This window comes from Thamnophis elegans, chromosome 2 (assembly GCF_009769535.1).
Source record: "Thamnophis elegans isolate rThaEle1 chromosome 2, rThaEle1.pri, whole genome shotgun sequence".
Classification (NCBI taxonomy): domain Eukaryota; kingdom Metazoa; phylum Chordata; class Lepidosauria; order Squamata; family Colubridae; genus Thamnophis; species Thamnophis elegans.
Window position 1 is genome coordinate 35303841 of NC_045542.1, and position 13780 is coordinate 35317620.

General features: G+C 44.2%; 1 protein-coding gene across 1 annotated transcript in view; it reads left to right on the forward strand.

Annotated features, from left to right (window-relative positions):
* ITGA7 (integrin subunit alpha 7) overlaps window positions 1-13780 on the forward strand; it is a 65910-nt gene that overhangs the window by 15639 nt on the left and 36491 nt on the right. Inside the window, 1 exon segment of the mRNA XM_032212174.1 lies at window positions 11352-11479. Coding sequence (XP_032068065.1) covers window positions 11352-11479 — 128 coding nt within the window.

Consider the following 13780-nt stretch of genomic DNA (forward strand, 5'->3'; position numbering starts at 1 on the left):
AATTACCAGTTCAGCTGAACTGGTAGCATTTTTTTTTTTTACTACCGGTTTGGGTAGTGGTCAGCTGTGCAAAGTGAACCGGTAGCGAAGCGAACCAGTAACAGACTTCAGAGCATTTCAACTCTGCATGTAACCATTTCTAAATAAATAGGAAATTCAGTGTATTTCCAAGATAAACTCAATTTCCTTCATACCCATCTGGATTCTGGATGATGACTTCATGGACATTTTTAGCAGTAATGCCCAAATGACTTGTAGCCTTCCTTTGGATATTCTTTCAATTACTCTGCTGTTTTGAGTTCTCTTGGAGGTTCCCTACTAATTAGGCCTGACCCTTCTCAGTCTGTTTTAGATGATCCCAAAGCCTGCTAGCTGCTGCCTCCTGCAGTGATGCTTTCCAAATACTATTTATTAACTCTATTTATCCAGCCTTGCCCTTAACATCATTTTTCTTCTGTCATTTGACATCTACACCTTGCCATGCATTTCTGAACAGAAGGTGTATTTTGGGGGTTCCTTGCTGTCTCTAACTCTGCTCCTGTGAACGAGCAAAGAAGAATTCAGGATAGCCATTCTAGGGACAGGAGAGAATTCTTTAGAAATTGTAATGTTTGCTTGCATGGCATTGCCAGCTAATGGTTATTGACTATCCTTTGTTAACATTGTTAATAGTCAGATAGGATTGACTGATCTTTTCCCACTGGACCATCTGGGGTTTAACAAACATTTAATGTCCTTGAGAACTCTGCCAAATCCAGATTGGGAATTGGAGCAGAGAGAAAAATCGACTTCAGATTTCCAATTTGATGCTAGAAAGTCATTTGAGAGTGGTAGCTGGAGCTGGCAGAAACTGGAGATGAAGTGAGAAAGGAGAGGAGAACCTTCCCTAGTAGCTGCTGGAGTCCTCAAGACAAATGAGAGTATAGAAGCCTTCATAATATCAAAGGAATGAAGGAAAAAAGGAAAGAAAAAGGAGAGAGGGAAGATAAGGAAGGAAGGAAGGAAGGAAGGAAGGAATGCAGAATGCAGAATGCAGAATGCAGAGAAAAGCAACAAAGATGATTAGGGGGCTAGAGGCTATAACATATGAAGAATGTTTGCAGGAATTGGGAATGTCTCGACCAGGGATGTCAATCTTGTGCCCTGCAGGCTGGATGCATCATGTGCTGGCCCCGCCCTCGCCTGGTTCAGCGAACAGGGAAGAGGCCCTGATACATTATGTCAGTGATCCCCAACCCCCGGTCCGCGGACCGGTGCCGGGCCGCGGAGTACCTGGCACTGGGCCGCGCAGCGGCCGGGGGCCATGCAACGGCCGACTTCACTCATGCAGTGCCGTCGCCGGAGGGGGGAGCTGCGCGGAAGCACAGGAGCAAGTGAGGCGAGGAGGAAGAATCCCCCGCTACTACACCACCTCCGCCCCCTCCCCGAGTCAGCCGTCCCCTCAGTGAACGCCTCCGCCTCTTTCTCCTTTCTCGCCTCAGTCGGCTCGCCTGGAAGCGAGGCGAGGAGGGGGCGGACCATGCGTTGGAAGCGGAGCCCTTGGAGGCTGCTCTCTTCTTTTTCCCGCCCGGCCTTGGCTTGTGAGAAGGAACGGCGGGAGAGGTAGAGAGAGAGAGAGAGAGAGAGAGAACGTCGGGCAGCCGAGGGCGGGGGGGGTCTTTTGAGGGGAGATGGGGGGTGTGCGATTTTGGCGCCAGATTCAGGCCGCCGCTGCCGCTATTGCAGCGCACGGTGGAAAAACGGCGGTCTTGCCCACCCCTTCCCTGCCTCCCGCCCACTCCAGTTGTGGGTGGGGGCTCGGTGCCTGAAGTCTCTTGCCTCTCTTCCAAAATTTCGCCAACGGGCATCGGTGAAGCGCGCTCTTTCTCTTCCTCACAAAACACATTTCCTTTCCCCCCACGCGTAGTTATTGGCGATATGCACTCTTGGAGGCTGCGCTCCCGGGTCGTGTTTCCTTTTTGCAGCCCATGAGAATGCCTGGTTCTGAGCCTCAAAAAACGAGAGTTCTCTTAAGGCTGCAAAAAAGGAATATACTTTGGTCCTTGAAGCGCTTTTCCTGTTATTTGGACATTATATATATATACGTACGTACGTACGTACGGTATGTATATATGCATGTATGTATATATATGTGTGTGTGTGTGTGTATATATATATATATATATATATATATATATATATATATATATATATATATATATATATATGTCTCTAGTCCATAATATAGTGATGATTTTAAAAAAAATTAGTTGAGCACATGGAATCTTTTTTCTTTTAGTATATTTTGGAGGTGGGGGCCCACTTTGTTATTTAAGATAGTATCTCCTTTTATATATCGTAGTGAAGATACCTAATACTCCCACCCCCTATTTCCCCCACCACAACCTTGTGAGGTGGGGGGGCTTAGATAGAGTGAATGGGCTTAATACTGTATTCTTTTTACATTGCTATCCTCTGGCTTATTTAATTTTGCCCTTGCTCTTTTTATCTTTGACCTTGATTAATTCAGCTGTTTATTCCTTAAAATCTACATACAAAATGGAAGGTGGGATATGATTCAGGTGTTGAATTGGGAAGGTGGATTTAAAAAGTATGTTTGTATTCCCCCATTTTCGCCCCCCCACCCCTGCGCACGCTCAGCGGGCCACGGTAAAATTATCAAAGGCTGACTGGTCCGCGGCGATAAAAAGGTTGGGGACCACTGCATTATGTGATGCCACCATGACGACATGAGTTTGACACCCATGGTTTAGACCGGGGGGTGTCAAACTGAAGGCCCGGGGGCCAGTCCCCTCTAGGGTTATTGGTAGTACGACTCCCAGAGTTGTAGGAAACTGCAGTATGAATAACATTTGGATGGTATCGAATGGGGAAATCTATGGTTAAACAGCCCTGGATAGGAAAAGTGTATTTAGGATTCACCGCATTTTTCAGAGTATAAGACGCACCGGAGTATAAGACGCACTAAGGTTTTAAAGAGGCAAATTTTAAAAAAAGTTTTTGCACTCTGCAAACCTCCCAAAAATGGACTCTTTTTTTTTCTTCAAAAAGCCTTGCAGAGTGCTCCTGTCGGATGGGGGTGGGGGGGGCAAAATTGAGCAAAAATGCTCAGTTTTTCGCTCATTTCTGCCCTCCCCAGCCCCCAGGAGCTCTCTGAAAGCCTCCTAAAAGCTATGCACAGCTAGTTTGGTGAAGGGAGTGGGGTTTTGAGAGGCAAAAAATGCTGTATTTAGTGTATAAGACGCACCCAGATTTTCAGCCTCTTTTCTGAGGGAAAAAGGTGCGTCTTATACTCTGAAAAATATGGTATTTATATTTCTGTTTTGCAGTTGTTCCTTGAAATGTAAACAGGACATGGGGAAACCCATGTTTAGGGACATGGGTTTCCCCATGTCCTGGGGAAACCCATGTCCCTAAAACTCCCCTGTCCCTAAAGTCATTCCCTCCGCAACATACCACACACAGAGAGACTCTGTTAATGTTATTCCTGGAACTCTGGACAGAACCAGGACAGCTTCCCCTGCATCTCATTTTCCTTCTCACTGAGGAAGAAAGAGACACAGGCGAAGCAGGTGCCACCCAGTGTGTTCACCAATAAGATTCTGCTGGGAGACTTAAGGCAGAGCTGTCCAGCTGCCCTTAGTGGAGAAGATACATGTTAGAAGCAGCAACATGTCTTGTTAAACTAGCGAAGAAGACTCTCCATAAACTCTTCCATAAAACAGTAGGTGAGATCTGTGGTGCGACTCCAGTGATATCACACAAGGTGATGTCACCTAGCCTGGAATCCACCCCAGTCGACTTGGAGGGATTGAATCTGAGCCTTTGATGAAATCTAATCTGTCTCTCTGTTCTTTTTTGGGGGGGGGCAACGAAAAGCATTTTTAGATGGTCCAACTACACAGCTCCGCTTTAAAGAAAACTCAAGCCCGCTTCTGCTTCCTCCCAAATTAATGAAGACTTTGCTGCATTGGCAATGTTGTGGATTCCATTGATAAGCTTTTCTTAAGCACTCAGGCCTGCTTGTGGCTCAAATGTAAGCTTTTGGAGATGGCCTTTGCTCAGGAGAATTTGTGGAAACATTTTACATCTCTCTGTTTTGTTTTTCCTGCAAGAAAATATTGAATGGGGAATTTGTTGAGCTTGTCTTGTCAGTGCTGTGAGATAAACTTGATCAAGAAACCAATTCCTCTGGAAGATCTACTTACACTTGATTGAGATAGTTTATAGCAGTGGTGGGTTGCAAATCCTGTTCCAACTGGTACGGATGGGATGGAGATGTGAGTATCCTCATGGAGGTGTGCAGCGTGAGCGCAGCACGAGTGCAGCACGCACATGTGTTCAAGGGCCTCCGCGATGCTCCATGATGTTCCAGCTGCTCCGCAGAGCGTCGCACAGGAGCTGTACGCACCATGTGCCTGCGCGGAAGCACAGAAGCCTTTAAATTCCGGTAAGGAGCTCAGGTGGGCGGGTGGCCCTCCTGAGCACCGTACCGGAACGGTATCCGGTGTTCCTGGCTGGCTCAGGTACGCCCGTACCGGGGTGTACCGCCTAAAACCCAACACTGTTTTATAGTAACAGAACCTGTAAGTCTGATTGTTTTACCTTTCCTCTCTCTTGTATCTTACCAAACAACCCATTCCCCATTGAGTCAAAAAAGCAATGGGAGTGAAAGCAACATCTAACTTCTAGCTGGGTTGCCCATTGAGTTTCTTTGTGGGAATATGGCAGGGACATCAGAAAGCTTCCTTTCCCTTCCTAGCAATCAGGTAAGTCGCTGCTGCTGGGTGGGGGAGGAAGCAAGGGTTTCTTAGACTGGCTGGGAAACTGTTATGGAACATTGTAAGTGAAGATGACATAACCATAGCAGAAGCAGAGCAGCAGTCAGTAACTCTGAAGCAGCCACAACCTCCCCAAATTTCATTATCTCAGGAGTCATGGGTCCTAGATTTTAGACACATTCTGTAAGTTAGCCCATTTGAGGTACCTTAGTTAAAAAATTGTTGCCCTATCATACACTGTTTTCACTTACTGAAAGGTCATGACAAGGAGAGTATCAGCATTCAGAGTAACACACTTATTGAAAGGAGAACTCTGAAACAGGTAGATTCCTCAAATAACATGTTTATTGGATACATCATACCAGCACAGCTGGTGAAAACCAACTATAAAGGTTCCCGCCGTTTTCACCTAATTAAAAAAGTAAAACTTCCCCATCCCTGGTGTCATCAGTCACAATGTCCAATGAACATAGCTGGCAGGCTCCTCTCCTCCTTCACCAGCCACTTGTTACGATGACCTTGGTTCCCACAGGAAAACGTTTTCTTTTGACTGTTAGCTGAAGTATCTACTTCCCTCCTCCCTTCCCTCTCTCAGGCTTCGTGGCAACTATGAGGCAGCACAAGATGGTTTCAGCCAGGTTCACCTCAAAGTTGACAAGAGAGTTTTAGTAGCATATAAATTGAATCAGGGAAGATCCAGCTGGCGTCTCTTCTTAGTACTATCTTCTTTCCCAGGGTTTGCTTCTGCCCTTGTTGTTTTTGTAATGGTTTTGAATATTTTCCTACAAGGCCATGTCTCTCTGCACATCTGGATTTTTCCTTCCTTTGGCATTTAACTGAGATTTAATTACTGTACTGAATTTTATCTAGTGTGAAATGTTAACTGGAATTTGTTGGTTGAAAAACTACCTGATACACCTAATTCCACCTTAACTTTTTCTATTTTTAAAAAGAGGTGATTCCTTCTCCATCAGCATGAGACACATAAGAAACAGAGAAAGCGCCTACTGGGAAATCAGCTTGTCAGAATCTATGAAAAGGGGAGAATTGTGTTCCACTGTGAAGAAATTGGCAGCCAGACACTTTCCATTAAATTCTTATAACATTGTCATGACTTCTAGCGATTTCCTCTATTCCAGGAAATCAGTATTTTAGCTAAACATTTGTTTTTGTTTCCTTTGGTTAATTATCTGAAAGCATATTTAGTACTGAATATTTCTGTGTCTTTGAAATTTCTCATTTTGCATTGAGCTTTCCTGAAAGTGTGACTTGATTGTTGTATCTCTTGGCTTGATGTGGTTTTGATTAAGCAAACAGTTTGATGTCATGCGAGAAAATTAGGCTGATTTTTCCACCTGCTTTTTGAGCGTTATTCTTAACTAGCTATCCAGATTTAAGAGTGTTCTTGCAGAACACGACAATTCATGATTGTCCCAATAGTGGTTTTTGCAAGCAGAGTTCCCTTTTACAGATGAGAAGTAAAGTTGGGTTATATTGTGTGTTTAGGTTATTTGAATTGATTCAAGATTGAGGTGGGCTTTGTAGGGAGATTTCTGAGTTTATATTTTATCCAAAAGCTTGTGTAAACCCTACCATCTGTGTGAAAGAGAGAACTCTTGGTCCCTGGATAACGTCTTCTGCAGAAGTGATATTTCAGCCAGTTCGCACCGATTCAAGCGAACCAGTAGGGAAAATTTGACCTGGTTTGCCGAACCAGTAACAACCTCTGGCTGGCCCGCTAATGCCTGCCTGGGCACTGTGGTTGCCGTTCACCCCGCCCACCCGCCCATCTGCTCAATGTTACTCATGTAGAGTTGGCCATGCCCACTCAGTCACATGACCCCCCCACCAAGCCATACCCCCCCACCCACCTGCCAATCTGCTCGATGTTACTCATGTAGAGTTGGCCATACCCACTCAGTCACATGACCCCCCCACCAAGCCATACCCACCAAGCCACGCCCATAGAACCGGTAGTAAAAAAAAAAAGAATCCCACCCCTAGTTTTCTGGCTTGTGAAAGGCAATATGTCAGAAAGGGGAGGGAGAGTGAAACAAAGCAAGGTTTGGCTCAGAATCTTATCTAAGTTTGCAAACCATTGCTAATAAAATATAAAAAACAGCTACCTCTCCTCTGCTATGTTTTTTGAAGAAGCACATTTAAGGTTACAGATCTGTATGCATTTATTTGAAAGAAGGCTGTGAGAAGCTTTCAGGGGTTGGGTGGAAGTATTTGTATTATACTTCAAGGCCTGTAGGAGGAGCCTTGATCGATCAGTTCAGATGTCTTACCAGGTGATTTTGACAATACAGGTAGTCTTAAATTTATGACCACAATTGAGCTCAACATTTCTGTTGCTAAGTGAAGCATTTGTTAAGTGAATTATTGCAGTTAAATTGATGTCATAGTTGTTAAATGAATGTGGCTTCCCCATTAACTTTGCTTGTCAGAAGAGTCACAAAAGGGGATCATATGATCCCAGGACATTGCAACCGTCATGATCGTCATAATTATAAATCAGTTGCCAAGCATCTGAATTTTGATCATATGACCATGGGGATCCTGCAACGGTCGTAAGTGTGAAAAATGGTCATAAGTCACTTTTTCAGTGCCATTGTAACTTTGTCATGCTCCAGATCTATATTGTGAGTTCTTCCTTTTCTTCATCTCAAGGTAACTTACCAAAGTTTAAGCGGACTGTCCTTCCTAGCCCTAACTATTAATATTGTATGATACAAAGGAAGATCTAGGTTATGCAATCCTGGTCCGCTTAAAGACATTTCCACACATACGTAAGTATGAAAGGATGCAAAAATGATGAAATGAACATCATGATATCACAGTGCAAAACCCAACGTCATGCATTTGTCCTAATGCTGGATGAACGTATGTAAACCATGTGTCTTCTGTCACGTGCTTTACCATTCAGGGTTGCCCTGGACTTAGGCACATGGGAACAGTGCACCAGTTTGAATGCAGCTGTAGATATCTAGTCAGCTGTAAGAGAGAACTCAGCCAGTTTAGTTCTGGCTCAATTACAGTAAAACTAGTTTCTTTTTTTCTTAAATGCATGACTCAGTTGTGGATGGCCCAGTTTTGCAGTTGCAACCATTCCTGCCTCATCATGGTTCCTGAGCTTCAGGTTTCTGAGAGAAAGATGGCTTGATGGTCATCTTTCAACCCCCCCCCAAGGAATTCGGTGGTCATGTGACTGTGTGGGTGTGGTCAACTCAACATTACTCATGTCATGGGTGCTTCATCTTAGCTGTTACAATGTAATAAGAGTTAACCGGAGAGGCAGTTTCTGTAAGCAGGGAAATAAAGATTAGGGTAGAAACAACACCAGAATGTTTCCTTCCTGCCTTCCTTACAGGATTAGCTCTGTAAAGTGGGGAAAAACCAAATGAGATTTCTTCCAACAACTGGTTCTCCCAACTGCTTAGAAAGTTAACAACCGGTTCTCCCAAATAGGTGCAAACTGGCTGAATCCCACCACTGGCTTGGACTGAAAGCAATGACTTTTGCCCAGTATTTTCAGCATTGGGAGGGTGGCAGGTTTGACAATGAACTTTTGAGGGATTATAGAAGTGATGGTAGATGGAAGCCACGTTACTACTATGCAGATTCAGGTTATGCCATGAGTTCTTGAAATTGCCTTTTTTCTCCAAGTAAAGAACCCATATTTCCAATTTCTAATCTATGGTTTGGAAATGCCCACAAAGTTACAATGCTGGGCTTCTTGAAACGTAAGCATTTCCCCCCTGCAATGATTTTCTATTTCATTCGGTGACCTCCAGTATAATGAAATGAACCCATATGAATGTCCATGTGTTGAGAGAGAGAGGGAGGGTGGGTGGATTTTGTGGGTTTGCTCTTTTTGCAGAGAACAAATTTGAGATGTTTCTGAGATTTGTGGGCACTTCTGTGTGGTGCGTGCATAATTGTGCAGGGAAAGCTACAGTTGGGTTTATTGTTTCTCCTTGGGACTTCTGCAAAACTCCTGTAGTTCTAGAGATACCTGAATCTTCTCTAAAATGTGTATGAAATAAGAACAAGAGAGATTTTGTTTCACATCTCAAAATCCAACAATCTCCTCTATTCCTATGTCACCTGCTGCTGAGCAATAGTGCTCCTTATGAAGATTTTACTTATGAAGATATTTTACGCATACGGACCTCGCAAGCTCCATTTTAGCTGGCAGAGGATTGCAGGAGGCTGTCCAAGCCGGAAACGGAGCTCAGGAGCCCGTTTTCGCTGGCAGAGGCACCGTGGGCAGCCACAGGTGCCTCCGACATGAGTGACATTGAGCAGGCCACACTCACCCTGGCCCCCTGAGGTCAAACACAACCCTGATGCAGCCCTCAATGAAGTTGAGTTTGACACCCCTGGTTTAGTGTGTCAGGCTGTATGAATTACCCACTCCCTAGGGAGGTGACTTATCCCTGTGTGGCAACAGCTGCAGCATTACCAATGTCTTAGTAAAAGAAGGGGTGTGGCCATTTTCAATTCCTCCCACTTGCTGGAAAGGAGGCTGGGAAGCTATCATTTTCACTCAGGGTGGGGTGAGGGATGATTAAACATCTGCAGTGGGCCAAGCAGGTTGAACTTCACTATAGAAAGAGATTAGTCACCTAAACCTAATTTTTTTCTGTACCAAAAAGGGAACAAAAATGTAGAAGAGAATAGAAAGACAATGAAGCTCTTGTTCTTCTAGAGTTGGCTAAGATTTTGTCTTTGTTTCAGCAGTTTCAGCCTCCATCAACCCTCGTATTCTGATGACCCAGCTGGCACTCAGGCTAATAATTAACTCCTATCTATGTCCTGTAGCATTCTGATTTTCTCCTTTTCTCATTTAAGAGTGACATACAAATAAGAACAAGGTAGCTTATCCATATTTTATTGAATGGCTGCATCCACGCAAGATACTGAATCACAGACAAACCTGCCATGTCATTATGGCTTCACACAAATGTGTGAATCCAGCCTGCGTGAACAAATAAATAGCACTAATAGGAAATGTAATCGTTTGGAAAAGAAAGGGATGCCGCGAATGTGATTCAGCATGGGAACTCTTAACTTTGTGGGTGAAATTTTGTCTTGGGTGGGCAAAAATACAGCTGTTTTGGTCAGGAATGCAAGCATGAAATGGGTTGTGGTGGCTGTTCCAAGTGGCATCATGCCCCTCATTAGGAATACTGGTTGCTGGAGGGAAAGGACAGCTGTGATGGAGATGGAGGGAAAGGACAGCTGTGATGGAGATGGAGAAACAGGTGACATGTGGTCAGGAGCTGAAGTGGGCCCTGTATCTGCTTTAGGCAAAACAGTATGAATACTCTCCCCCCTTCCCCCCAGCTGTCCACTGCCTCCTTCCCCGCCTATATGTGTTCCTGACAAAAATGCCTAGGATAGGATTTATTCTCTCTTTAACTAATTGATCTTTTCAGAACGCACATTAATGTCAGAAGGGGGAATACTCAAGGTCGCAGCGGCTTAGCGTGAAGGGGAAAGGAGACTATCAGCTTTTGCCAACTCAGCAAAAAAAAAAAAATCTGCTTCCCAAGTGTGATTTCAGCCCTCTTTATTTACCTCTCTCACATCTTTGTATCCATCACAATAATAATTTCTTTTTCCTGTACATCCATGCAAAGTTTTTTTAATTTTTTTTTAATTTTTTACAAATATATCAAATCAATGTGTGAACAGTGTGGTACCTGGGTGTCATACATTCTAATACAAGTAAAACTGATAAAGTTAAATCATAATTATTACATTCAACCAACATGTTTATCTAATAATAATACACCTTTACATTAGGTGGCAATCAATGGTTATTCAATTATTCCATGTTTTCTTTTGTTGTTACTTTTATTTTATTATATAAAAATGTATACACTAATATTCCCCCTTATTTCTATCACTTATTCTAGCTTCTGTCACCCTTTATTGCTTTTTCTTTCTATCCTATCTGATTTCTACTCATGTCACCCACCTAAAAAAAGAAAAGAGAGAGAAATGAAAAACAAATCAGAACAACAAAAAGGAGAAATCATCTATCCATCCGTCTCATTTTTTTTAACCATAATTCAACCTTTCCCTTATTTTCTTTCAATCCTGCAGATCCGTGGCTTTCCTTTAGTTCCAGTCCTCTGTTTTCTCTTTTTATTGATGCTTCTTTTTGCATTAATCTGTTTCCATTATGCAGTACTTTTTTTCCTTCTTAAAAACCAACACTTTAGTTTGTTTATACAACTGACTATCTGCTTTTCGTTTTCGTTATTAAAAATAATCCAGTGTAATAGGATGCAAGATGTAAAGAATAAAACCGTGAAGAAGATACTTGGCAAAATTATAAGAGGTTTATGAAACCATTTTATGAAACAGCAGGACTGCAAAGGACCAAGGTGCTAGCCCACATTCAATGAAGGGCTTGACTGAATAATCCAATGCTTCCCTTAGTGTGCCACAGCTGTCCAGATACAGAGCACTCAGTAAAGAGCTCACATGACCTCCCATCTTTGCTCCTTCCCATCTTCTTTCAATCCCTCTAACTTTCTCCTCCATTTCTTTCAGGCTGTTGGTGGGAGCGCCACAGGCTACTGCTTTGCCCGATCAACAGGCCCAAAGAACCGGTGGCTTATATGCCTGTCCTTTGACCTACGAAACTAAGGACTGTGAGCGTGTGTCCATTGATGAGGGAGGTATGGAACAGTATGGTTAAATGGAGGTGAAAATGAACTCTTCCTTCCACATAGCAACCTTCCTTCTCTGATTTGGATCAGGCTTAAACTGGAGTCAGTTCGGAATCTGTTTTGTCTGCAATCAGAATGGGACAACTTGCCATGTAGCTAACTCACTGTGACCATATCTCCACGGCCAACTTGCTGCAAGGCAACTCTCCATGGGAGATCTTGCTATGGAACAATGCATGCCGGATACCTCAAAGATTTTACACTGGAAATCATGGAAATAATGTTGAAGAAACAGTGGCAGATAACATTTATCGTGACTGCAGTGTGTTGCCCTGTTGGCGGAAGTGAAATGGCCTCAGCACGTTGGCTATGGCAAGTGGTCCCTTTCTGATCGCAGACTACCCAGATTGGCAAGACAACCCTGTGATAAGATGACTGCACCAGATTGGCTGCAGTGACATGGCAGGGGTGAGCTGGCCGTGGTGAGCTGGTCACGCCAAATTGGCTGTGGCAAGTTGTCCTAAACCCATCTGTGATTCCTGCTGAGTTTACTAAAGGGGTAAGCATATAATTTTTTCCAGTGCAGGGCCTGTGACCCAAAACACATGATAATTAAATGTTAAACATGCAGAAGGTCTCAGTTGCCAGCCGCTAGTTAAACATACACTATATTGCCAAAAGTATTCGCTCACCCATCCAAATAATCAGAAGCAGTTGTGAGCAAATACTTTTGGCAATATAGTGTAAGTCACTTCGCCAACTATTGTCTTCTAAATACATTGGATTTCACTTCCCTTGGCCATCTATCTAGGTCAGGGGTGTCAAACTGGTGGCCCACAGGACGGATGCATCATGTGTAGGCCAAGCCCACTCCAGCTCTGTGAAGGGGGAAAAAATGTCATGTGACGGCATTGTGATGTCACAAGTTTGACACCTGTAATCTAGGTGTTGGGAAGGTGGGATCAACACACCAGGAGACTATTATCGCGGTGGGAAACATAGCTGTTTGCAGGATTGAAAGCTTTTATCAAAATGACAAAAGCAGGACCTCCTCAACATGATACAAGCTCTACCATTTTTGTATGAAGTCATGACACATGTAGAAAAGGGGTGGGACTTGCATCACAGTAGGAAATGGGTGTCAAACTCCCAGCATCACATTGCCGTCACGTGACGTTTTGCGATGTTTTTTTCTTTTGTGGAGCTGGAGTGGGCGTGGTCTGTGTGTGACGCATCTGGCCTACAGGCCGCCAGTTTGACTCCCCAACAGTATAGGACCGTGATGGTGAATCTATGACACACGTGCCACAGGTGGCACGCAGAGCCATATTTGCTGGCACGTCAGCCGTCAGCTCCAGCGTGCATGTGCGTGCCGGCCAGCTGATTTTCCGCCCTTCCGGAGGGCCAGGGGATGCTGGTTTTGCCTTCCCCAGGCTTTAGGAAAGCCTCCGGAGGCTGGGGAAAGCAAAAAACGCCCCCAACGGGCCAACCAGAAGTTCGGAAATGATCAGTTTTCGGCTTCCGGGGGAGGCCGTTGTCACTCTCCCTAGGCTTCAGAAAAGCCTCCGGAGCCCGGGGGAGATCGCACGCACATGCGCAAGGAGGTCACACACACATGCACAGGTGGGCGGGGAGGATTTCATTGCTGCATGCGTGCGATAGTGTGCGTGCGATAGTGTGCATGCAATTTTGGCAACCCATAAGAAAAAGATTCACCATCACTGGTATAGGACAATGCTGCTTTTGTCATCTGCCCTCTTGACTTCTCTCTGTCCATAAATGCTTCTGTTGGGAAGCATAGTTAAAATATGTGATTTCCAGAGAAGCCAACATGATTACAACTTGGCAATTTGCATTTCTTTAAAAGGAAAAGGCTGAGTTGCATTAGACTCAGTATGTGCTCTCGGGGGCAATTCCTTGCTGATCTGTGTTACTCATGAGGCAAGGATGAAGAACGGTCATGGAGCTGATGATTGGTCCCGATTGGGCACCTTTCCAGCATAGAACCTTGTCCTACTTCCTCATTCTGATTTCTCATTGTTATTGTCAAAAATGTTCCCAGATGGGCACATTCCCCTGCAGTGACAGAGGGGAGTTTTTGCAGTTGTCTTAAGTGCAGCTGTAACTTGAAGTGGAGCAAGGAGGCTGGGAGGGAGATTAACTTTTTATCCCATGCTGCAGACATGGTCAAAATTGCTCCTGTTAAAGTCCTTAGAACTTATGGAAGAACAGATACTTACACATTTTCCTCTGTGTAGCTAATAAAAGCTTTGGTGGAATCGGATACAGAAGAGAGTTAAAGCCCCATTT